This window comes from Rattus norvegicus, chromosome 3, assembly GCF_021556685.1.
Source record: "Rattus norvegicus strain SHRSP/BbbUtx chromosome 3, alternate assembly SHRSP_T2T, whole genome shotgun sequence".
Taxonomy (NCBI): domain Eukaryota; kingdom Metazoa; phylum Chordata; class Mammalia; order Rodentia; family Muridae; genus Rattus; species Rattus norvegicus.
The window spans coordinates 131,503,503-131,528,312 of NC_141536.1; the positions used below are offsets into that span (position 1 = coordinate 131,503,503).

A 24,810-nucleotide genomic window follows, 5' to 3' on the forward strand; every position below is an offset into this window, starting at 1 on the left:
TGTAAGCCTCTGGTGTGGGTGCTGAGAAATGAACTCTGGTCCTGTGGAAGAGCAGCAAGGGCTCTTGACTGCTGAGCCAGCTCTTCAGCTCCTGGGGCTTTTTCCCTCATGGTGGATTTCAGATGCTGTTCCTCTTACTTGACTCTTCTGTGTTATTAAAGTCTTCTATAATGGCATGCGGTTTTGTATTTCTGAACCGTACTTTTCATAGGAGGCCAAGAATCCTTGTCTGCAAAGCTAGTAGGCTTGGACTGGATAGGAGTTGCTACACTGAGCTGCAGAATGTCTTGGAGTCCTCTGTGAGTGGGATGGGCAGCCAGGCCTTTTCTTTCCCTGTGCCTTGTCTAGTGTTGCCTATATATCTATAGCTCTAAATGGCTGTGTTGAGTGGATAGATGCCTTAACAGTGTCCCACTCTGAAATTTTGAGTCTTGTCTTTGCCTGGTAAAAAGCTTAGAGAAGTGTCCATTCAGGAATGATTTTCAGAACACTGAACAAAGGCTAGCTTGCAGCATCAGTCAGAACGTGAAGTCGGCTCCTGAGGTCTGCTGTTAGCAGGTAACCTCTCTGTTTAGAGTTACAGGGATAGTAGGGTGCTAGTGACAATGCCTCCTGGTCAGCCCAGCCACACACCAGCCCTTCCTGTGTGACACATACAGAACAGTTGTACCTAATAACTGAACTAGTGATATCTTACAAAAGCAACAAAGGAAGTAAGACTCTGCCCGGGTTATCGCCAGAGCTCATCCTTCTGTCTTCCTACTTGGAATCTGAAACAGAACAGCCTTTCTCCATGGATACCAGCACCCCCTCGGGCTACCTTCCCAGCCGTCTTCTGTTTGTGTTTCAGGTGGTCATGCTGGCTATGTACAACTTGTCTCTGGAAGGAAGTGGACGTCAAGGCTACTTCCGGTGGAAAGAAGATATCTGTGCTTTTATTGAGAAACATTGGACTTTTTTACTAGGAAATAGGTAACATGATTTTAAAACATCTTATCCTTGCTAAAGTTGTAAACAAGATATACACAAGCTGAGAACCTAGTGTAGCCCTGATAGGGACTTTTACAGTGTAGCTCAAAGGAAAACTGAATACAGGAAATGTGGATTTGCATTGTTTTCTAAGTCTGCTTCCAGAGGACAGCATGGTGCTTCTGCAGAGATTGATAGGTTTTTAAAAATGAGTAACCGACTTGAGGAAAGAGGACTGTGATGACCTGTAAAATGGGGTCATAGAGGTCAGAAGAGAAGCGGAAAGGGCAGTCAACAACAGCACCCATGTGGATTGCTCTTCATTCTCACAGCTTCTCCCTTCTCAGCTCTGGAGAGAACACCCGAACTTTCATCCACCGTGCTTAGCACAGTTTGCCACATTAATATCCACACACACAGCTCATTCACGTTAGGGGTGGACATCAGACTTAGGCCTGTGTGGCTGAGACCCTGCTGAAGGTCGTGTCAGTCTAAAGAGTTGGGAAGTGGAGATGAGCATGGCAGCCCTGGTGAGTTTTGAGATGGTGATGTACCTGGTTGCTCTCTGAGGTCCTAGGTAAGATGCGCAGCCCTGTAAATTAGGTCAGCAGAGACGACAGTGGCTCTGCATCTGCTGCAGAGCAGGGCTGGACCACATTCTGAGCTTTGACAGCCGTCTCCCTCTGTCCTGAGAAGTAAGCTTCCCTCAGCCTTCCTATAGGCCTGAAGGCTGTGGGGAGACGCAGCAAAGTAGAATAGATGTTTTCAAAAGGGGTTATTTTAGTTCTTGCATTCCTTAGTGCTACTGAGAAAAGAGTAAGAAAAGGGATCTGTTGTTTTAATTTACTGCCCAGCACTATTTATGGAATGTAATATGCCTTATTTATAAAGGATCAGAAATGAGGGAAATGGTAAAATTAGATCTTGGAATGTTTTCATGATCTCTGAGTGTTTTCTGTTTAGTCAATTTGCTTCTGGAAGAAAGTGAATGTAAGTTACCTGTTTTTTAAGCCTTGCATATTTGAATAGGAGTTGTTGGCCACACTCCAGAGCATGTTCTGAGGGGAGCTGGCCAAGACTTTTGTGTTTCTGACCACCAGTGAGAAGCAGTCATTACCCATTAAGCCAGTAATGTGTTGCTATTGGTATAGTACCTGAATTATTTACTTAATCGCTCTACTTAATAAGTTAATTTTAAAAAAACGTAGTTGTTTTTAAAAGAACATCACACTGTAAATGGAAAACTTGTATGATTTGCTATAAATAGACTGAAACTCTTCACGTCGGTACATAAAGATAACTCAGCAGTATGAAACTGTAGCTGGGTCTCAAACTGGAAGGACAGCCTGGCCTTTTGGTTTTGATCAGAAAGGCCACAAGCGTAGTGACAGTTTACAGCAGTAAATTTTCTGTAGTCTATCCAGAGGACAGGAGGAGATTTAGGAATCGCTGTGAATCCATTTCCCAAATGTCCAGCCATAATCCCGTCCCTCACCTGGAAAACTGCTTTAAACATCGGTGATTAGAAAAGTCCCCAGAAACTATTCATCTCAGGTGGTGACCAAATGACCTGATGATGTCCCTATGAACTGACAGCCACTGTCCACAACAGAAGACGCCTGTAAGCACTTTAAAATTAGACCTTTTTTGAGAGCTATTTTTATTCTGTTGTCTGCAGGACAGTTCTTATTTTGGTTTTGAGATTAGGTCTTATGTAGCCCAGGATATCCTTAAACTCAATACATAGCCAAAGATTCCTTGAACTTCCACTCCTCCTGCCTCTGCCCCTGGAGTTTTGAGGTTAGAGATGTACACTATTTTATGCAGTGATGAGAGTAAAACTTAGATCCTTAGTAAGCACTCTACCAAGTGAGGTAAATCCCAGGCCCAGCCCTTAAGGTGTTAAGTGTGGCATCTCTTTCTCATTTGTCACAGAGTTAAGGGAATAGTACACTGTGGAATTAACTTAAATTTGGCTACATTCCTCACCAGTGTTTTTGTTTTATGCCTTTAATGTTTTAGTTTAAATATATGGAAGTTTATTTAAGAATAACCTAAATGTTTTATGTACAGTTTTAGAAACAAGTTAAAGAACATGTGAAAATTTAATTGCTACATATTTTTGTTTTGGTTGTTTGTTTTTGAGACGGGGTCTGACTATATAGTCCTGACTGGCCCAGAACTCACTATATCGACTAGGCTGACCTTGAACTCATGGAGATCTGCCTGCCTCTGCCTCCTGAGTGCTGGGGTTAAAGATGTGAGCTGTCCCATCAGGCAGTGTTTTGTCTGCTCTTTTGAGATTCTACTCTGTAGCTCTGGCTGTCTCTGTATAGATAGCCCAGGATGTCTTCTAACTCAGGAATATTCCTACCCCAGCCTTTCAAGCGCTAGAATTGTAGGTGTGTACCACTTACACCAGGCCAGGCTCTTACTGTAGAGTCGTTGCCACTGTATGTGATTGTTTGATCTGCTTTTACAGTCCTGGCTTTGACTGCTTGTAGAAGACACTGTAGGGGCGTGGGTGTGCGCACTAGAGATTGAACTCGGGGCCTCCTAATTGTGCAGCGTGTACTTTACCAACTGAGCCAGCCCAGCCTCCAAGAGTGTTAATTATTGAGGAATAGTCTGAGCGCTTCCTGCTGTTTGCTATAGTTACTGGTTTTTAAGATACAGAGTTTTCAACAATTTGACATTTCTGAAAGCTGGATATATCTACAATTAATAGTATGTCATAATTTTTCAAAGATTAATATAGATTAATTAATATTAATTAGTATAGCTGTAGAGGTGGCTCAGAATGCACCTGCTCTTCCAGGAACTTGAACTTGGTTTCCAGCCCCCATGTCAGGCATCTCCCAACTGTTTATGACTCTAGCTCCAGGGAATGTTACACTCTCTGGCCTCCACGGGCACACACATGCATGCAGCATGTACTTACACAGTTACACAAGTACACATAAATACAATCCTCACTGTTCTGGAACTCGCTTTGTAGACCTGACTGGCCTCAAACATATAGAAATTCACCTGCTTCTGCCTCCCGAGTGCTGGGATTAGAGGCATGAGCCACCACTGCCCAGCTCTTAAAAAGTATTTTTTTTAATAAGATTTATTTATTTTATGTATGTAAGTACATTGTAGCTGTCCTCAGACACACCAGAAGAGGGCATCAGATTCCATTACAGATGGTTGTGAGCCACCATGTGGTTGCTGGGAATTGAACTTAGGACCTTTGGAAGAGCAGTCAATGCCCTTAACCTCTGAGCCATCCCTCTAGCCCTTAAAGAGTATTTTTAAAGATACACTTATTTATATTTGCAAGTGTGTGCGTGCGTGTGTGTGTGTGTGTGTGTGTGTGTGTGTGTGTGTGTGTGTGTGTGTGTGTATTTAGGTATACTACATGCTTGCAGATACCCACAGAGACTGGAGACTCTTGGGTCCCCGGGCATTAGGGTTACAAATGTTTGAGCCCCCTGGTATGAGTATTGGAAACTGAACTCATGTCCTCTGCAAGAACAGTCAGTGCTCCTAACTACTGATCTCTGCACTCCAATAACATGAGGCCTTACTTTGTTTGACACTTTCTTTCTGTTACAGTTTAATTGGTAGCTAGCTTATTCTTCTTCGTGGTTATACATATAAATAGTACCATTTATACTGTACATGGTAGCACATGTCTTTAATCCCACTAAGGAGGCAGAGATAGGTAGATTGCTGAGTTTGAGGCCAGCTTGTTTTACAGAGCAAATCCCAGGACAGCTAGGACTACACAAGATACTCGGTGTTGAAAAAAAAACAAGAAACTCAATATGATTATCACCTATTACAGTTTTACTTGTAGAACTAGTTTCAGGAAACTGTGTTGGAGCTCCTGAGTTTAATAAAGGCTTACATCTTCTGGGGAATGAATAGCGGATTGTAGTCAATCTCATTTCAGTTCTTCGCACAATAGCAGGATACTAGATACATGTCACCTACATCCAGTCCAAGGCAGGGAGCCATATGTACCTGATCTTCTGTCTACTTGCAAATGGACCATAGGACCCAGGGAGCCACATGTGCCTTCTGCAAATACTGTGTGCTTGTGTCCCAGTCACTGGTTGCTGCATCTCATCACAGCAATGGACAGAGACAGTAGCCAATGGCATTGCATCTCACCTCACTGCAGACATGGGCAGTGAAGTTACAAAAGGGGGTTAAGCTCATAAAAGATGTTACTAGTCACTCGAAAAATACAAACCCACTGCAGTGAGATACCACCTTCATACTTCAGGAGGATGAGGCAGGAGGATTGTGAGTTCAAAACTAGATAGGAGGGGGTATATAGAAGTTTTGCCAGATAGTGAAAGCTTTCTCAGCCAGTCAGTCAGTCAGCCAGCCAGCCAGCCAGCCAGCCAGCCAGCCAGCCAGTCAGTCAGTCAGTGAATAACAGCTGTAATAGCACACCTATGCACCTAGGGTAGGAATATAGAATTGCATGGGTATGCAGTCTGCTTGGTCCTCAAAAGGCTAAACCAAGGATTATTGTATCTAGAAGTTCTGCTCCAGTATGCACAGTAACTAGAGCGAGGAAGCACTGTCTGTCCACACAGGAACACATAAGCACAGTATGTACATAGAATGGGATATTCATTCTCAGAAAGGAAGAAAATTCTGCCATGTGTTTCAGCATGCTAAGTCTTGAGAATGCTGTGTTCCATGAATTTCAATCATAAGCATGCTGTGTGATTCCACGTACACTAGGTAGAAATGAAAATGCATAGATCCAGGGAATAGGGTAATGGCTGTCATTAGCTGGGGAGTAGGGCAGCCTTTGATAGTTATTTGTTTAATGAGTGTAGACTTTGTCTTGTACAATAAAATGAAGGTGGGTGATAGTGATGGCCGTAGATATGAATGTGCTCACTGGCCATTGAACTGTACATTTAAAATTGGTGAGGATATATGTAGTTTGCCTATTTCACTGCAATAAACATATGGGTGAGAGAGGAGTGAATAGGTGAAACACATTCCACAGAGGGGCAAGCAGTGCCCGCTCGTAGGTCTGTTCTGCCTTCCACAGGCTGTGTTCATTTGTGGGTGATGCCTTAATGACAGTGCCAGAAATAGATGTATTTCTCTGTCTTTACATATCATTTGTTTGTATGCCTGCTTCTGTCTCTCAGTCCACCTTACAGCCATCCTTCTATAAAGATAACAGTAATGGGAGCTGTTGATGGCTCAGCAGGGAAAGGCATTGTCTGCTAACCTGACAGCCTGAGTCTGGTGCCCAGCACTCACGTGGTGGAAGGAAAGAACTTAAATTCTTGTCTGTGTTTCCTTTTTATCTTCGATTTTCAAGGAGTCTGGGTTCCAAGGATACACACATCAAACATGTTCTCAGAGTAACCTTAGATGCCCACTGGCAGTGTGTGAGCCCATGTCTCATACTCTGATAAACAATGCAGTGCTTTTGGTGTTTTAGATTTTATTTTTATGTGTATGAATGTTTCACCTGCATGCATTTTTGTCTTTGTATCACATGTGTGCATGCCCATGGGACAGAAGAGGCTGCTGGGTCCCTACGACCTGGAATTATGCATGGTTGTGAGCCATCACATGGGTGCTGGGAACTGAACCCAGATCTTCAGCACCAAGTGCTCTTAACTATTGATACATCTCTCCGGCCCCACACAGTGCTTTTTAAAGTCTTTTCTGTCTCAATCTTTTTATTATTTATTTTGATAAAAGTATTATTTATGAATTTAAATATTGAAGTTTTTAGTTAGTTTTTCTGTTTCTGTTTTTCTCACATGTATGCCTGTGTACCACATGTGTACATGGTATGCCCTCTGATGTCAGAAGAAAGTATTGAGTTCCCTAGAACTGGAGTCATAGTTGTTGTGACCCGCCGTGTGGGTGGTGGGTATTGAAGCCAGATCCTTTGGAAGAGCACGTGCACTCAACTGCTGAGCCGTCTCTGCAGACACCCAACTCCAACACCTTTAACTCTTACCGTTCAGTAGTGCTGTATTCAGTGCTGGGCAAAGGTCTCTGGCGCTCTTGTCCAGTAGATCTGAAGCACTGTACACTTTGAACAGCTCTTCTCTCTCTCTTCTAGCCCCACAGACATTGGCTGTACTTACCTCTCCCAGTATTTCATTTTCATGGAATGAGGTGGGTGTGGTGGTGCATGCCTTTAATTGAAGCATTTGGAAGATAGGCACTTGGGTCTCTGAGAGTTCAAGGTTAGCTGGTCTATAGAGAGAGTTTCACGGGACTAGAGAGAGATGGGTAAGAGCACTGGTTGTTCTTTAGGAGGAGTAGGGTTCTATTCCACATGGTGGCTTATAACTGTCTCCAGTCCCAGAAGATCTGACTTCTGGCTCCTCCAGCACTCTTCATACACAGTGCACAGTCATACATGCAGGCAAAACAGCCATATGCATAAAGTAAAAGTAAAGGAGAGAGTTCTCCATGCCAGCCAAGCAACAGAGGGAGCCCTGTCTCAGCAGCAATAACCACCACCACCACCACCACCACCACCACCTCCTCCTCCTCCTCCACCACCACCACCACCACCACCACCACCACCACCACCACCACCACCACCACCACCACCACCACCACATGTGAAGGCGTGTGAGCCTCAAGCCTTTTGGTCTTAGGTTCCATTTATACTCTTCAACATTATTAGGGATTACAGAGAGCCTTTGTTTATGTTAATTGTATATATTTTTGATATTTGCCATTTGGAAAATTAAGGAGAAATTGTAAAACACTCATTTTTAAATAAAATAACATACATCTGGGCCAGTGAGATGGCTCAGAGCATAACAGAGCCTGCTGCCAAGCCCGATGGCCTGAGTTCAGTCCCCTGACCCATATGTGAAAATGCAATCCCACAAGTTGGTTGATGTCGGCACATGTACCCCAACCCCCAGAACAGCAAAAACACCTTTATGAAAAAGGGTGTTTTATAAAACAAAATGAAAAGTGGCATTATGTTCTTTGTTTGCAAATCTCAATATTGTCTGGCTTTTAGAAGATTGTTTCTCATCTTCCACATTTGATATGTTGACTGTCACTTGTCATAGTCACTGGAAACTACTAAACACTTGTAAAAATTAACATGAAAAGGTAAACAGCCTAATATTCTAAAAATAATTTTTATCTTATGTGCCCAGGGAGGCTTGAGCCCCAGGGATCCTTGGACCTTTCATTAAGAATTACTGGTGTTGGGGCTGGAGGGGTGCCTTAAGGAGTAAAGGGCACTGGCTTTGTTCTACAAGACTAAGGCATGATTCCCAGCACCAATATCTCAGCTCACAAACATCTGTGACTCTAATTCTCAGAAATCTGATCCTTTTTGGTTTCCAGGCACCTGCACGCACACAATAAAGATTAACGTAGGGCTGGAGAGACGGCTCAGTGGTTAGGAGCACTGACTGCTCTTCCAGAGGTCCTGAGTTCAAATCCCAGCAACCACATGGTGGCTCACAACCATCTGTAATGGGACCCGATGCCCCCTTCTGGTGTGTCTGAAGACAGCGACAGTGTGTACTCACATATATAAAATAAATAAATAATTATTTTCTTTTGTTTTTTAAAAATTAACATGAAGGAGTTGCTGGAGAAGGTGAGCTGAGGACATTGGTTGTTTGGGAGGCGTGTCACCCAACTCGTCCCTGTTATTGTGGCTCCTCATGGCCACACTCCTTGGTAGAATGATTGCCAAGGGAAGAGGGGGGATGAGGAAGCAAGAGGGACAGTTTCTCTCCTTGTCTTCGATCTTGAGTGAGTGGGGTGGGTTGGAAAGGGAGAGAGAGAGAGAGAGAGAGAGAGAGAGAGAGAGAGAGAGAGAGAAAATATATGAATGAATGAATGAATGAATGAATGAATGAATGAATGTAGGAGAAGTGCTTGGAGCCCCATGATGGGCTGGAAGGAAGATAGTGCTTGTGCATACTCCGGCCGCTTCCAGTCCCTAGAACAGGCTATTTGACCCAGGCTACTCTTGAAGGGAAGAGGGTTACTATTTTGCCTGATAGAGGTTCAGCCCTGTGGTCAGGTGACCCTTTGGTTGAGCATCTGATGAGGATAGCCTATCTTGGTGTGAGTATGTGCCAAAACAAGCTGTCATTTTTGGAGCCAGGAACAGAGGGACATGGAAGGACTAATGGAGAGACTAAGCACACCCAATGGCCTAAGGCCCTCCCATAAATCACACGTATTAAAAGTCCATAACACCAGTACCACCACCCTCAGATCAAGCCTTTGCACATGGACTGGAGACTCGTCCAAGCTACGGCTCTCGCTGAAGGTTTTTTCTTTCGTTTTCTACTGCATGTTTGAAACCGTTTTCTGGCAAAAGATCGTACTCCTTTTGTAAAAGTTAATTTTTGAGAAATTCTGGTAATTGATTTATATTTGTAAGGTGGAAATTGTGGCCATTAAAGTAGTTTTCAGTAGATTAGTTGGCCTTCAGCATGTGTGTGTTATACTTGCTGGCTGTGAAGCATGCCTCGGAACCACTCTGGTATGTCAGGGCACAGGGAATCAGACAGACGTGTTCTCTGGGTGAAAGAGCTGTTCACCAGGACTAATGATTAACTGTCATCAGTGCTCAGGCTCACAGGCAAGAAAGCAAGCCAGCTTTTTTTCCCTGTGATGATTGATAATTACTTATTTTTAGTCTGTTTGTTTTGTTGGTTTTTGAGACAGGGTCTCTCTCTGTAGTACTTGGTGTCCTAGAACTCTGATATATAGACCAAGATGACCTTGAACTCTGAGATATTCCTGCCTTTGCAAGTGCTGAGATTAAATGCTTTTGCCATCACATCTGGCTGTGATAAGTGTTTTATGTTTGTACTTCATTAGCCACCCCATAAGGTAATTCTGTTACCCTGGTTTCTCAGACGAAGAAACGGAGGCAGTGGAAGGTGACAGCAGACCCCAGGGGCAGCAGGCCTGTGCTGCCGTGCTCTCTTATTCCCCAGTGTACTTCCTTTGCTGGGATCAAGTTGAAGTGTAAATAGCTTTTAAATTCTCTGCACTTTAGGAAAAAGACTTCGACGTGGTGGAGCACAGTAGCAGGTTGCCTCAGCGTGGGAAGTCCTGTTTATTTCCGTTCAGGTGCTCAGGAATTTGGAGAGCCTGGATGGTGGAAACTTGTTCATAACAGACCCCCAACAATGAGACCAGAGGGAGAGAAGCTGTCTGCCTCCACTTTGAAAGTGAAAGGTAAGTCATGAGAAATGCCAGCCTGGGCTCCAAACTTTCCCCAGTTCCCACTAGCTGCCTCCGGAGCTGAGAAGCTGGACAGTTTCACAGACATAGGAGGTGGGGTGCTGGGGAGTCTTCCTGTATGTAAATACTATAGAAAACATTTTATCGGGCTGGAGAGATGGCTCAGCGGTTAAGAGCAGTGACTGCTCTTCCAGAGGTCCTGAGTTCAAATCCCAGCAACCACATGGTGGCTCACAAACATCTGTAATGAGATCTGATGCCCTCTTCTGGTGTGTCTGAAGACAACTACAGTGTACTTATATATAATAAATAAATTAAAAAAAAACATTTTATCATTTCTTAATGAAGTCACTAGCTTTAGCATTTCCTTTGGTGGCTTCTCCCATCCCCCATTCTTTCTGTCGTCTGCCTGTCTTCACATGGTCTCTAGTCAAAGCTGCTCTGAAACTCACTTGTAGCACATGCTGGCCTTAGCTTTGAACCATCCTCTTGCCTCTGACTCCCAAGTGTTGGGATTGCAGGTATAAACTGTTACACAAAACAGAAGTTGTTGGGGCTGGAGAGATGGCTCAGAGGTTAAGAGCACTGTCTGCTCTTCCAGAGGTCCTGAGTTCAATTCCCAGCAACCACATGGTGGCTCATAACCATCCGTATTGAGATCTGATGCCCTCTTCTGGACTGCAGGCATACATGCAGGCAGAAAGCTGTATGATGTATACATAATAAATAAATATTAAAAAAAACAAAACAGAAGTTGTTTTGGGTTTGATTGCCTTTAAGCTTTTGATTGTGGAAATGTAAGCCCACTTGAAGGAGTAGAGAGCAGTGTGAGCCGGGCCCCTCCCTCACTGCAGCATCCAGTGTTGCCAATATCTTATCCTTAGGGGGTTGGGGATTTGGCTCAGTGGTAGAGCGCTTGCCTAGGAAGCGCAAGGTCCTGGGTTCAATTCCCAGCCCCGAAAAAAAGAAAAGAAAAAAAATCTTATCCTTAAATATTTTAGTATGTGTCTCTAGTATGTCCTTCCTCTTTATAGAATGACTGTAATACCATTTTATGTTTAAATAGCATTTTGATTCCTTATTATCGCATGTTAATTTTTTTCTAATCTAAAAAACTTTGTTCTTTTTGAGACATGTTTTTTTTGTGTAGCCTTGGGTCTCCTGAATCTAGCTCTGTAGACCAGGCTGGCCTCACCTCACAGAAATCTGCCTTCCTCTGCCTCTCAAGTGCTGGGATTAAAGGTGTGGGTCACCTCCATCCAGCTAAACAACTTTTGAAAGCCTGCCTTTAATTTCAGTACTCTGGGGGTAGAGGCAGGCGGATCTCTGTGAGTTCAGGCCAGTCTGTTCTACATAGTGAGTTCCAGACAACTTCAAGGCTATCCAGTGAGATCAACACACATGCACGCATGCACGCATGCACACACGAACACACGCAGGCACGCACGCACAGGAACGTAACATATATTGGCACACATAAGCCAGCACTAGAGAAGCTTGAGGCATAATGATTATGTGTTCCAGACAGTGTAAGCTACAGCAAGACTGTCTCAAAATAAAATGAGTAAAAAGCAGAAATATACTATTACACATTAATCCTTCACATTTCCTTCACTATGCCTTGGACATCTTTAGTTGCAGTGCTTGTGATCTACCCTGGTTTTTTGTTTGCTTGTTTGTTCCATTGACTCCAGTATATGGCCATTTTATGATAACATCAAACACTCCTCTGTTGTCTTAATTTGGGTTCCTATTACTGTGATGAGACACCATGTACAGAAACAAATTGGGGAAGAAAAGCTTTATTTGGCTTATGCCTCCATAGCACCGTTCATCATCAAGGAAGTAAGGCAGGAACCTGGAGGCAGGAGCTGATGCAGAGGCCATGGAGGAGTGTTGCTTTCTGGCTTGCTCAGCCTGCTTTCTTAAAGAACCCAGGACTACCTGTCCAGGGGTAGCCCCACCCACAGTGGACTGGCCCTTTGTGTATCAATTACCCTCCTATAGCCTGATCTTACTGAGGCTCTCTCCTCTTCAGTGACTCTAGCCTATCAAGTTGACATAAAGCTAGCCAGCACACCTACTGTGAACATTCTGCTTGTTTCTTCCTTGGTTAATTCTTGCTGTTGTGTGGTTGGTTGGTCTGAGGCAGGGTTTTATGTAGCCGAGCCTGGCATTGAACTCCTGATCCTCTTGCCTCAGCTCTGGAGTTCTGGGATCAGTTGCGTCACTACGCCTGAGCTTTTAGTTTTGTTTTGTTTTTAAGATGTATTTATTTTATCAGTGAGTACACTGTAGCTGTCTTCAGACACACCAGAAGAGGGCATCAGATCCCATTACAGATGGTTGTGAGCCACCATGTGGTTGCTGGGGATTGAACTCAGGACCTCTGCAAGAGAAGTCAGTGTTCTTAACTGCTGAGCCATCTCTCCAGCCCCTGAGCTCTTAGTTTTTAATTATTAATTTTAAAGTTAATTTATTTGTGTATGTAGGGAGGAAAAGGTGTCATGTACTCCTGTGAAAGTCAGAGGGCAACTTGTGGCAGTCTGTTCTCTTCCATGCGGGTCCCAGGATGGAGTTCAGGTGGTCAGCCTTTGCAGATGCCTGGGCTCTTTGAGACAGATTCTGCTGCCAGGTATGGCACTGAAGCCTGATGTCCCAAGGCAGTGTCATGTAGCCTAGGCTGGCTGTGGGTTCTGATCTTCCTGCCTTGACCCTCTGAGGACTAGGACTGTAGCCATGAACGAGCCTTGACCCTCTGAGCCACTCGACTTAGCTTTTGCCCTTTCTTATTGTCATTTTACACAGTGCTACAGTTTTTCAAATTTTTGCATATGTATAAATTATGATAAATTACTGAAATAGTATTGCTAAATCAAAGAGTATATTTAGTTAAAGATGTCAGTGGTAATGCCAAATTACCCCACTGTGCTAGTAAAATTTATTTTCTATCAAAAAAATAAGTCAGGAAGACACATCATATTCTTGGTAATCATTATGAAATTTTACCAGTTCCGGGACATGAAAGAGAATTGATAGTGTTAATTTGTTTAAATTTGCACTTCAACTTTTCTGTGTAAGAAAGCTCTTGCTATTATGGGCTGGTGCTAACTCGCTGTTTCCCTCAAGCTGGCTTTGAACTTGAGGTTCTCAGTCTACTACTAGAATCATACACACCCAGCTAAAACTTTCTGAAAGACAGGTAGGGAAGGTTTTTGGTTGGGGCATTTGCTGAACATTTCTGTGTATTGAACATGATACCAAAAGTATGTTATGAGAGAAATAGTTAATATTTAAAAAAAGTTATGCAATTAAGAGCGCTTGAGGCTTCTGCAGAAGACCCAGGTCCATTTCTCAGTACCTACGTCAAGGTGGCTCACAACTACCTGTATCTGGCTCCAGAAAATGTGGTGCCTCTAACTTCAGTTTCTTTCAAAACCTATTTTTAATGATGGTTCTTAAACACTTTAACCTCCCTGTAGCCCACCACCCACCAGAGGTTGTGGGAAAGAAAGGATATGGGGACGTGGAGCTGTTAGAAAGGTTCTTTGAGGGGTTGGGGATTTAGCTCAGTGGTAGAGTGCTTGCCTAGCAAGCACAAGGCCCTGGGTTCGGTCCCCAGCTCCAAAAAAAAGAAAAGAAAAGAAAAAAAAAAAGAAAGAAAGAAAGAAAGAAAGAAAGAAAGAAAGAAAGAAAGAAAGAAAGAAAGGTTCTTCGGAGCGACTCCTGTCTGTGTTGTCTGGAAATCGGCTGTTCAGTTCATAGGTCAGCAGCTCAGCAGCTCATTCCTTCACGAACCTGCCTTAGCCTTTCACCTGTGTCCACTTCAGCTAAATGTTCCTCACCTGTTTGCCTCAGCAAAACAGCCAACTGACTTTCCAAAGAACCCTTAAGTTTCCACTTCAGGTGCCTTCTCTCACCTGTATTTTAAATGCCCAGAAACACATACATATGCATAAAAATAAAGTGTATTTTTGAAAGGAACAGTTAACATAGAAATTAGATATTTATTCTTTCCTGGCAGCTTCAAAACCAACACTGGATCCCATCATTACCGTTGAAGGACTCAGAAAACGAGCAAGCCGGAATCCTGTGGAATCAGCCATGGAATTGAAAGAGAAGCGGTCTCGAACACAGGAAGCTAAAGACATCAGAAGAGCACAGAAAGAAGCAGCCGGCCTCCTTGACAGAAGCACCTCTTCTACCCCTGTCAAGTTCATAAGCCGAGGCCGGAGGCCGGATATGATTTTGGAGAAAGGAGAAGTGATTGACTTTTCATCCCTGAGCTCCTCGGACCGTACCCCCCTCACAAGCCCCTCTCCTTCTCCCTCTCTGGATTTCTCTGCCCCAGGGACACCAGCGTCACATTCTGCCACGCCTAGCTTGCTCTCTGAAGCAGACCTCATCCCAGACGTGATGCCACCCCAAGCTCTATTTCATGGTAAGCCTTGCCGTGTTTTCCACTCGGGTGTGAGTTGTGCTCTGCCTTCCTTCTTTCCCGTGTCTTGACAGTACTTTCTGCTTTGCAGATGATGATGAGCTGGAAGGAGATGGAGTCATAGACCCAGGGATGGAGTACATCCCACCCCCAGCTGGGTCAGCTTCTGGGCTGATGGGGAGCAGAAAGAAGGTCAGAGCTGCAGAGCAGATAAAACAGGAAGTCGACAGCGAGGAGGAGAAGCCAGACAGGATGGATGGAGATAGCGAAGACACAGATTCAAACACTTCTTTGCACACTAGAGCTCGAGAAAAGAGGAAGCCACCCCTGGAGAAGGACACGAAGCCCAAGGGGCCCAGGTATACGCCTGTGAGCATCTATGAGGAGAAGCTGCTGCTCAAGAGGCTGGAGGCATGCCCTGGTGCCGTGGCCATGACTCCAGAAGCCCGGAGGCTGAAACGGAAGCTGATCGTCCGGCAAGCAAAAAGGGATCGGGGCTTACCACTGTTTGACTTGGACGAGGTTGTGAACGCAGCACTTCTGTTAGTGGATGGGATTTATGGAGCCAAAGATGGAGGAGCTTCCCGGCTTCCAGCTGGACAAGCTACATACCGGACCACCTGCCAGGACTTCAGGATCCTTGACCGGTACCAGGTGATGTGGTGTGGGGAGGGAGTGGGGCTGGCAGCACCAGGCAGTAGATGCCGTTTCCGTGACATTTGTTATTGTGAGTGATTCGGGGAAAAGAAAGCAAGAAAATCTTCCTGTGCTCTTGTTCCAAAATTGTTCATCATTTAATGCCCCTTCATGTACGTGGGTTTCTTTCTCACTTGGCACTTAAGGACTAGCCTAGTCATTTCTTGTCTGTCTCCTTTGAGAGTGTCTATATGAGGTCTGTTTCATGGTTTTGATTGACAGATTTGTTGAGGACATGTAGTAGCCTAGACCCTATTGAGAGGAGCTGTGGGTGTGTAAGCATCTATGTCCTTAGGCCTCTTCATGAAGAAGTACGGAGTCAGCATTACTCACAGGGTGAGTTCCACCAGTGCTCTGACAACATTAATTTCATTGGGGACTGCTAGGCTGCCCCACCAGCAGCAGTGACCTAGTTTTACTACACTTGACCCTCATCTGCCTTAACCAATCAGATGGCTGTGAAGTGTAACCTTATCTCATTTACGTCTCTTTGATTAGGTTGAACATCTTGTGTTTCCTGTTTGTTTCTCTGTAAATTGGTTTATGAGATTCTTTGACACTTTCCTCTTGTCCTCTCTAGACTCTCTTGGGAATCTTTGTCACATATCTGATTGCCAGTGACATGCCAAGCACCAGGCCTTTTCCTCTGGGTGTGCTTGGAGCTTGTGTGTGGGCCCTTTCTGGAGCTGTCTCCATTTCCTCTTCTGCTTCCTCTATCTTAGGAATCTGTTTTGAATGGCATCCCTCCCTCCTGTGTAAAAGTGCTGATAGTAGGTACCCTGGGCTCTGTACACCACATAGTCCGGGCTGAACCGAGACCCACCTATGATGAAGCAGCTGTGGGAGTGAATGAATGTCTGCGGCTGTGCCCACCCCAGTGAGTTCCTCCACTAAAATGGGTGAGGGCTGGGCTTGGCCTTCAGGTATCCATCACCACAACTGCTCCTCTAGGTTCTGACCTAAGATGTGTTTTTCTCTACTGTTAGAGTTGTATTGTTGATGGCCCTTCCTTGCTCTCTTTGCTCTTGTGTTGTTTATGTAAATGTTAGTGAACTCCGATTTTTATTTATTTCTTCTTGCTGGACTTCTTTCTTTAGCAGTTCCTTACAACATGGTCTCTTTTTTAGAATTATTTATTTTGGGGTTGGGGATTTAGCTCAGTGGTAGAGCGCTTGCTTAGCAAGCGCAAGGCCCTGGGTTCGGTCCCCAGCTCCGGAAAAAAAAAAAAAGAAAAGAAAAAAAATTATTTATTTTATTTATATGAGTACACTGTAGCTGTCTTCAGACACACCAGAAGAGGGCATCAGATTCCATTACAGATGGTTGTGAGCCACCATGTGGTTGCTGGGAATTGAACTCAGGACCTCGGGAAGAGCAGTCGGTGCTCTTAACTGCTGAGCCATCTCTCCAGCCCCAACATGGTCTCTTTTAACATTTATTTATTATTTATTTGTGTGTGTGTGTGTGTGTGTGTGTGTGTGTGTGTGTGTGTGTGTGTGTGTGTGTATACCACAGGTCCACTCAAGTCCACAAGTTTAACTAGGGTCCCTGTTTTAGTTTCTTTACCTACTGCTGTGAGAAAACACCCTGACAAAAGTGGCTTAAGGGAGAAAGGGTTTCTCTTGACTCATGGTTCCATGTACAGTCCACCATAGAGACGAAGTTGGAGCATCGAGAGTTGAAGGGAGCTAATCGGATGGAATCTTCTGTCAGGAACAATCAGCAGTGAGTTCATGCTGCTCAGGTCCTTTTCTGTCACCTAGCTAGGTAATGACCCCACCCTCAGTGCACAGGTCTTCCCTCTTAGTTCACGCCATCCGGTAGGATAACCCCAGCAGGCATTCTGCGGTGCCAGTGTCCCAGGTGCTCCAGATTAAGGCTAGTTGACAGTTAACACTAAGCAGCACAGTTTCTTGCAGGAATGCAAAAAGGGTTACTTACAGGAGCATGGGCACTTGGTGGGCAGCTGTACCACTGGAGGGGAAATCTCTTCATTAATGTTTATAAATCTGGGACAGAGGGCTGGGGGGATGACTCAGTGGTTAAGAGCACTGGCTGCTGCTCTTCCAGAGAGCCTGAGTTCAATTCCCAGCAACTACATGGTGGCTCCCAACCATCTGTAATGAGATCTGATGCCCTCGTCAAGCATGCAGGTGTACATGCACATAGAGCACTGTGACATAAAATAAATGAATAAATCTTTTTTTTTTAAAGGGTGTGTGCCACTATATATATTGGCTTGGCCAATAAGTAATTTTAAAACACCTTGGGTAGAGGAGTGACCTCATGAGCACCCTGTGTTAACTAACCATTTACGGTCTATAGCTTAGAGGAGGGGTGTGGCCTCGTGAACCCTTCCCCACCCTGTGTGGACAGTGAGTGAGCTCAGTCTTGTTTAGGTTACCTCAGGTAATCATAGCTGCTGACGGCCCTAGAGGGCACTGGCCATGGCATGTCTGAAGAGTGGCATTCCACAACAGAGCTGTCTGGTATGCTGTGTCGTATTATGTGAGCTTCCTCGATCTGCAGTTTGGTGCTGACACTAATTAGAGTTGTAACTGCTTCACGTGTTTTCTGTCCCCATTCCTTCTGGTATTCCTGTCATTCTTTTCTAGTTTCCCACAACTTTTGGACGTTCTGTTCCACTCATTCTTAGTCTTTGTTTCTCTGCCTTTTGGTTTGGAAATGTTTTATTGCAGATGCTCAAGCTTAGAACGACTCTTCTAAACTCTTTAGAAGGTTATTGATTAGTCCACTGTCAAAGACATTCTTAGTCTCTGTTGCTATTTTGCTCTCTGCATTAATTTACTTCTTCTTTCTTAGGACTTTCCAGCTCTTTCTAACCTACCGTCTGCCCTTTCACGCTTGCCCCTTAGAGCATATAACGTACCAGCTACAACTGTTAAATGTCTTTCCCAGGAATCTCAGAATCCTGCTATGAGTGTGCTTCTAGAGCTTGCTCTGTCTCTCCGAGGGGAGAGCAGAAGCCTGGTCTAGCCATGGTGTCTCAGTGTTCTGTAAAGAGGCCCTGCTCTGTCACTTCCATTTTCTTATTCCTGATCAGCTCAGGCAGCTACCCCTACCCATGCTCCCAGGCGTCCGTGCCACTCTCTATACCTCTAATACTCTTCTTGGGATGTGGAATGCTCAGGTCACCTTAGTAGTGCCTTTCCTCTGTCTCAAGAGTCCAGCAGACAGTCACCTACTCAGAGCAGCCCTGAGAGGGGTGTAATGAGGCCTTTCTGGCCCCTTTGGTGCAGAGCCTGCTCTGTTCTCATTGCACTGTTAGCTTTAGCCAGCTTTTTCTTCCTAGGCTTTTCCTCATCCCGCATTAGTATCCGTGGTCTCACCAGGTTTGCACACCTAAAGAAGCACATATAATGCTGTCACACGTTACTTGACTTTGAAGCTGTTTTTTCTTCCCCACTTGGCGATTTAGTAAATGTAAATTAAATAGTTTGAGCCAGGCACTCTTTTAACTGGGCTGTCATGGTGAATCAATGCTAGGTTTCTGTCCTCTGCAGTGGACGTTCTCAAACAGGGGAGGGATGGGGTTGACTCACTGAGCTAAGATCCACCGGCTGAGGATGTCTGTACGTGTGCACACACACACACACCTGTGTGTGTGTGTGTGTGTGTGTGTCTGTGTCTGTGTCTGTGTGTGTGGTATGTGTGTCTGTGTGTGTGTATGGTGTGTGTCGGTGTGTGTGTGGTGTGTGTGTGGTGTGTGTGTGTGTGTCTGTATGTGTGTGTGTGGTGTGTGTGTGTGTGTGTGGTGTGTGTGTGTGTCTGTGTCTGTGTCTGTGTCTGTGTGTATGGTGTGTGTGTGTGTGGTGTGTGTGTGTCTGTGTGTGTGTATGGTGTGTGTGTGGTGTGTGTGTGTGTGTGTGTGGTGTGTGTGTGTGTGTGTGTGTGTGTGTGTGTGTGTGTGTGTGTGATGGAAGGACTTCTGTGTTCCTGGGAATTAAAACCATCCTCTGATAGAGGTAACCTTGCAAGAAGTGCTGACAAGGAAATGCCAGGAGGCAGAAAACTGGATGGAAGGCCAGACACAGGCCCTGAGGCATGAGAAGGACTGGGAACATCTTGATGACATAGCAGTGTGGTCCTAGGAAATGAGACCAGAGTGTAACAGAGTCAAGTCCTGAAAGTTCCCAGCAAGGCACAGATGAGGACTTTGAAATGTATTCTGTACATACAGTGGGAAACCATATAGGAATTGTGAACCAGGGGCCATGAGTTGATGTTTGCTTTTTAAATAGGGTCTTACTGTGTAGCCCTGACTTGCCTAGATCTCACATTGTAGACCAAGCTGGCCTTGAACTTACAGAGATTTGCCTGTTTCTGCCTTCCAAGTGCTAGGATTAAAGGTGTGTGCCACCATGCCCAGTTTACTTTTAAAAGAAGTATGTGGCCTCTATGTGAAGACTGGATGGTGTGGGACAAGAGTGGGGCAATAGTGATGGCGGGCCAGGCTTGGTGGAAGGTGTTTTGAAGAGTAGAAGTTGCAGAGGTAAGGGGATTCTACAGGGCTCACATGAGACTCTTAAGGTGGAGAAATTGTTTTGTGGACTGATGGGTCTACAAATTATCTGACATGGGATTGAAAGCCATCCCCAAACATGGTGGCTTGACGTAATAAGTACTAAATAAGTACTTGAACTTCTGCCTTGCCTTAGCTGAGTGGTTCTTTTACTTTGTGAGTATAGGGGTCCTGTCTGTGTCCTGGCTCCATGGGGCCTGTGGTCATTCACTGGCCTAGTTGGAGCCACCTGGAAGCCCTGCGTGCATTGTTTATTGTGCATGTAGTAGAGGACTTGGACTTGAGGCTCTAGGCATTGCTTCTGCCACTCTGATTGGTCAACATTCTTTACAGCCATTATACCTGCAAGGGTGGGATGGGGATTGTTGCTAGTGGCTGTTTTTGGAAATTGCATGCAGCAGCTTTGAAGATTGCTTTGAAATTCACTTGAAGCCTTGGAACAATTTCAAAGGTGGTTTTTGAGGAGTTTGGTGTCCAGGCTAGAGAAGAAGTCTGAAAGCAAATTACAAAGGAAGAAACCTTGCTCTTTCAACAAGTTCTTTTTCTAGGCTAAGAGCAAACTGACTCTAAAAGACAGCTCAGTTTCCAAGCTTCACCTTGGCCCCCCTTTGTAAACGTCTTTTCATCTTAGTTGGAGCTCTTTGCTGTTACAGCCCTAATTGCAGTGTTCTGTTGTTACATGACCTAGGGCCCCAAGTTAGCGTTCTCAGCAAAGAACAGCACACCACCAGTGTTGTCAGTACAGCCCTGGAGCTTCTAAAGCAAGCATGTGAAACTTGGAGTTCTGTCCTAATTCAGGCCCAACTATCTTTGTCTAGTCTCTGGTGGGTGGGGCCTCCTTCCTGTGGTGACAGGTTTTAGGGCTGGTAATCGATATCACTCCTATGTTTGCCAGATTTACTTGACTTAAAGAGGACACAGTCAAAAAGGGGGGAGGGGAGCATTGGGCCTGATGGTTATTAAGGTAACAGCATAAGGTGGCATAATAAATAGTAAATAGTCCACCTATGTTTGCTTTTTTTCCCATATCTAGACCTGTGAAGTATTTGTCAAAACTTTACCTTTCCAGTTAGGTAGTCCAAAAGATCTACTCCTGACACTCAGAAAGATCATTAGATGTAGAAGACAACCATTCTTGAGTTTTTATATAAACCATTTTCTTCCACAGACTGCCTTACCAGCCAGGAAAGGATTCCGGCACCAGACCACCAGATTTTTGTATCGTCTGGTGGGATCAGAAGATCTGGCTGTGGACCAAAGTATTGTCAGCCCTTACACTTCTCGGATCTTGAAACCTTATATCAGGTAACCATGATGCCAAGGGTGTCAAGAGGAATGATTGTGGTGGTTTTCTTACCCAGCCTACAGGGGTAAATATGGCCTGACACGGAGCAGGTTCAGGCAAGAACAGATAGATGGTCTTTTGAAAGAGGTATAAAAAAGCAAGACTGAGATAACGTCTTACTATTATTGTTATTATTATTATTATTATTATTATTATTATTATTATTATTATAGTTTTGATTTTTTGAAATAGGGTCTTCAGTTAGAATATTTATAAGCTGTATGCCTAGATTGGGCAAATTCACCACTACACTTCTCTGTTCCCCAGCTAGGAGGTCCCTTACTAACTGTGGCTTCTCTTGGCCATAAGGTTCTGCTCCAGGGCCTCATTCTCTACACAGCCCTGGCTGTCCTGAAACTCACTATGTAGACATGGCTGGCATTGAACTCACAGAAATCCACCTTCTGCCTCCCTAGAACTGGGATGAAAAATACGTGCCACCACACCTAGGTCTCATTCACTATCTCAATCATTGTTTTAATTTAAATACCACAATTACTTAATATATTTAATAGTCTGTAAACTGAAAAGCGAAAAAGGAGTTGTCTCAGTTGAGCTGGTCTCTGAATTGAACACTGGGACAGTTTCTGTTTTCTGACTTTCTTTTCTTCATGGCACGTTTTGTTTATATGTGTGTGTGTGTGTGTGTGTGTACACATGTTTGCAGGTGCACTCAATTGTGGAGAGCTGTGGTTGACTTTGGATATCTTGCATTATTACTCAGAACCTCTTATTAAATTTTATTAATTTTGAGACAGGGTGTCACTGTGTAACATTGGCTGGCCAAGATCTCAGTGTGTAGATCAGGATGGCCTTGAACTCAGAGTTCTTCCTGCTTCTGCCCCTTGAGTGCTGTGATTAAAGGCATCTGCCGCAACACCTGAATCACACCCTATTTTTTTTTTTTTAAAGATTTATTTATTTATTTTGTATGTGAGTACACTGTAGCTGTCTTCTGACACACCAGAAGAGGGCATCGGATTCCATTACAGATGGTTGTGAGCCACCATGTGGTTGCTGGGATTTGAACTCAGGACCTCTGGAAGAGCAGTCAGTGCTCTTAACCACTGAGCCATCTCTCCAGCCCCACACACCCTATTTTTTGATTTGAGAGTCTCTGAGTCAATCTGGAGTCCACTGTTCCAGCCTAGACTGGTGGCTGGCACGTCTGTTCCCCATGCACTGTTGCACCCTGCTTACATGGCTGTGAGGGGTTCAAGTCCTCACACCTGCATGGCAAGCAATTTACCTACTCAGCTGTCTCCCCAGCTCCATTGTCCTCTTCTTGGACAGTTTCTAAATGAATGTTGTCCAAGCAGTAAATGGAAGCCGAGCTCCACCATCAGCCTGACCCACCTTGCCTAGCTAGCGCTGGGTTTCTGGTCATTAACAGGTCAAACCTGTCAAGAGGTCATTTGCAAAGCTGCTGCAGCCTTTTCTCCTCATGCTCTCCTGCTGCCAGCATAGTTGGGCAGTCCCTCCTTTGGCCTCTGATCGTGTTAGAGAAACCTCCCTGTGTCGGGCACTTCTGAGCATATCTAAGTGATGTCTCTGTCTCTCACTTCACCTCATGCAGTCCCCAGTGGGTAGCAGAGAGGTCTGGCCTAATCCGTGTTCAGAGTGAACTCGTGCGGCATTAGAGCTGCATGCTAGCTGGCATATAAAGAAGTGACTTAGCATGCTCTCGAAAGCAGTGAGCTGTGCAAGAATGAGCCACAGTGACGAGTGTTTTTCCTGACTTGAATTTGTTTATTTTCGGTGATGCTGGAGGCGTGATTATGAGACAAAGCCACCCAAACTACAGCTGCTGTCCCAGATTCGCTCCCACCTGCACAAGAGTGACCCTCACTGGACACCTGAACCTGATGCACCTCTCGATTACTGCTATGTCCGACCAAATCACATCCCAACGATCAACTCCATGTGTCAGGAATTTTTCTGGCCTGGTATGTTTATGTTCCAAACCAGGCAGATTTTTCTGTATATAGTTTATTGACCCGGATGTTTTTAAATAGTGTCTGCCATGTGCTCCTAAGCTCTTTGCTCTTGACTTCATTTAGTCTGTCTTTGCTAACATAGAAATACTAAACCGTAAATGCCTCTCGCTTTCCTAAGTTCAAGAAGCCAGCAATTAAAGTAATCAACAGTGTTTTTGTTTGTTTTTCTTCCCTGTTTGTCTCTGCTTCCAGAATAAAAGATTCATCCTGTTTTGATTCTGCCTATGTTTAGATACCAGGTAATGTCTCTCCAAGATACACAGACTCATAGCTGGGCATGTGGACACTTTTGGCTTTGGCCTAATAGTTCTTTAAAGTTTTGTTGTTAGCTGTTAGAGAGTGTGAGGATACCCAAAAGGTGTTTTTAAGAAGCCAGTGCTGGGGTTACCTGTCATTTCATCAGCTATGGCCCAGGCTAGCAGTTAGCACTCTCATTGCTCTCTGTGGGCCTGCTTGGAAACCTGTGGGCACGTGTACGTCACAGATCCTATCAGGATAAGGAACAGTGTGGTTCCTTCTCTGGGGGGGTTCGGGGGGAGACCTGGCCTAAAAGTAGCGTTCTGAGAGTATCTGCTACATCTGGCCTAATGTTAGATATTAGCCACACATTATGCACACAATGATGTGTAAGTGGGATAAAGGAAATTCTATCAGCGAGCTCGTGAGATGGCACAGCAGATAAAAGTGTTTGCCGTGCAAACTTTCATCCTGAATTCCATCCCCAGATTCTACAGTAGAAGGAAAGAACAAATTCCCCACAGTTGTCCCTGGACCCATACACACACACACACACACACACACACACACACACACACACACACACCATGGCACATGTGTGGCAACACTCATATATCCTCACATACGCCACAACAATGATGATAAAGTTTGAAGGAAAAAGAGAGTGAGAGAGAAAATGGTATTGGCTCTCGGGGACCTTTACCCCTACTCCGCCAGGGCTCAGTCTGTACTTTGCCATGAGACATTTAAAAATGTGCCAAGTCACACACATGGTAAACAAGGCTAAGTCAAAGCCAGGTGTGTCCATTCTGAACTGGAGGGCTCTCTGCTTCCCAACCTGTCCTGTCTCTCTGCTCTTAACATATGTACTTAGAAAAGACTATGCTAATTTTGATATTTTCTAAAATGCATTTTTTTGATCTGAATGTGTGGTATCTATGGTAATGGCTTTGCCTCCAGTTTGGGGATCTTTTTAGCATGCAGGTGTAACAATAAATACAGGCTGAACAGTTTTTGTTCATTAGTTCCAAAAGGCCCGTGGTCTGAGTGTCTGGTTCTTTTCTTTAGGCATTGACCTGTCTGAGTGTCTGCAGTATCCAGACTTCAGTGTCGTAGTCCTTTATAAAAAAGTCATTGTTGCCTTTGGCTTCATGGTTCCCGATGTGAAGTACAACGAAGCTTACATTTCATTTCTGCTTGTTCATCCCGAGTGGAGGAGAGCAGGGATTGCCACGTTCATGATCTATCATCTGATTCAGGCAAGTTCTCTCTGCTCATGATTTAACCCTAACTTAAGTGATGATGCTTTCAGGGTTCTCTGAAAAACAGGAGGCATGAGGCTGAGCTGGCTTAG

At 44.6% G+C, this 24,810-nt stretch overlaps 1 protein-coding gene across 1 annotated transcript in view; it reads left to right on the forward strand.

Moving 5' to 3' along the window:
• Kat14 (lysine acetyltransferase 14) overlaps window positions 1-24,810 on the forward strand; it is a 40,648-nt gene that overhangs the window by 12,602 nt on the left and 3,236 nt on the right. The window contains 7 exon segments of the mRNA NM_001191855.1: window positions 851-972; window positions 10,013-10,194; window positions 14,225-14,641; window positions 14,730-15,292; window positions 21,046-21,182; window positions 22,993-23,168; window positions 24,525-24,715. Coding sequence (NP_001178784.1) covers window positions 851-972; window positions 10,013-10,194; window positions 14,225-14,641; window positions 14,730-15,292; window positions 21,046-21,182; window positions 22,993-23,168; window positions 24,525-24,715 — 1,788 coding nt within the window.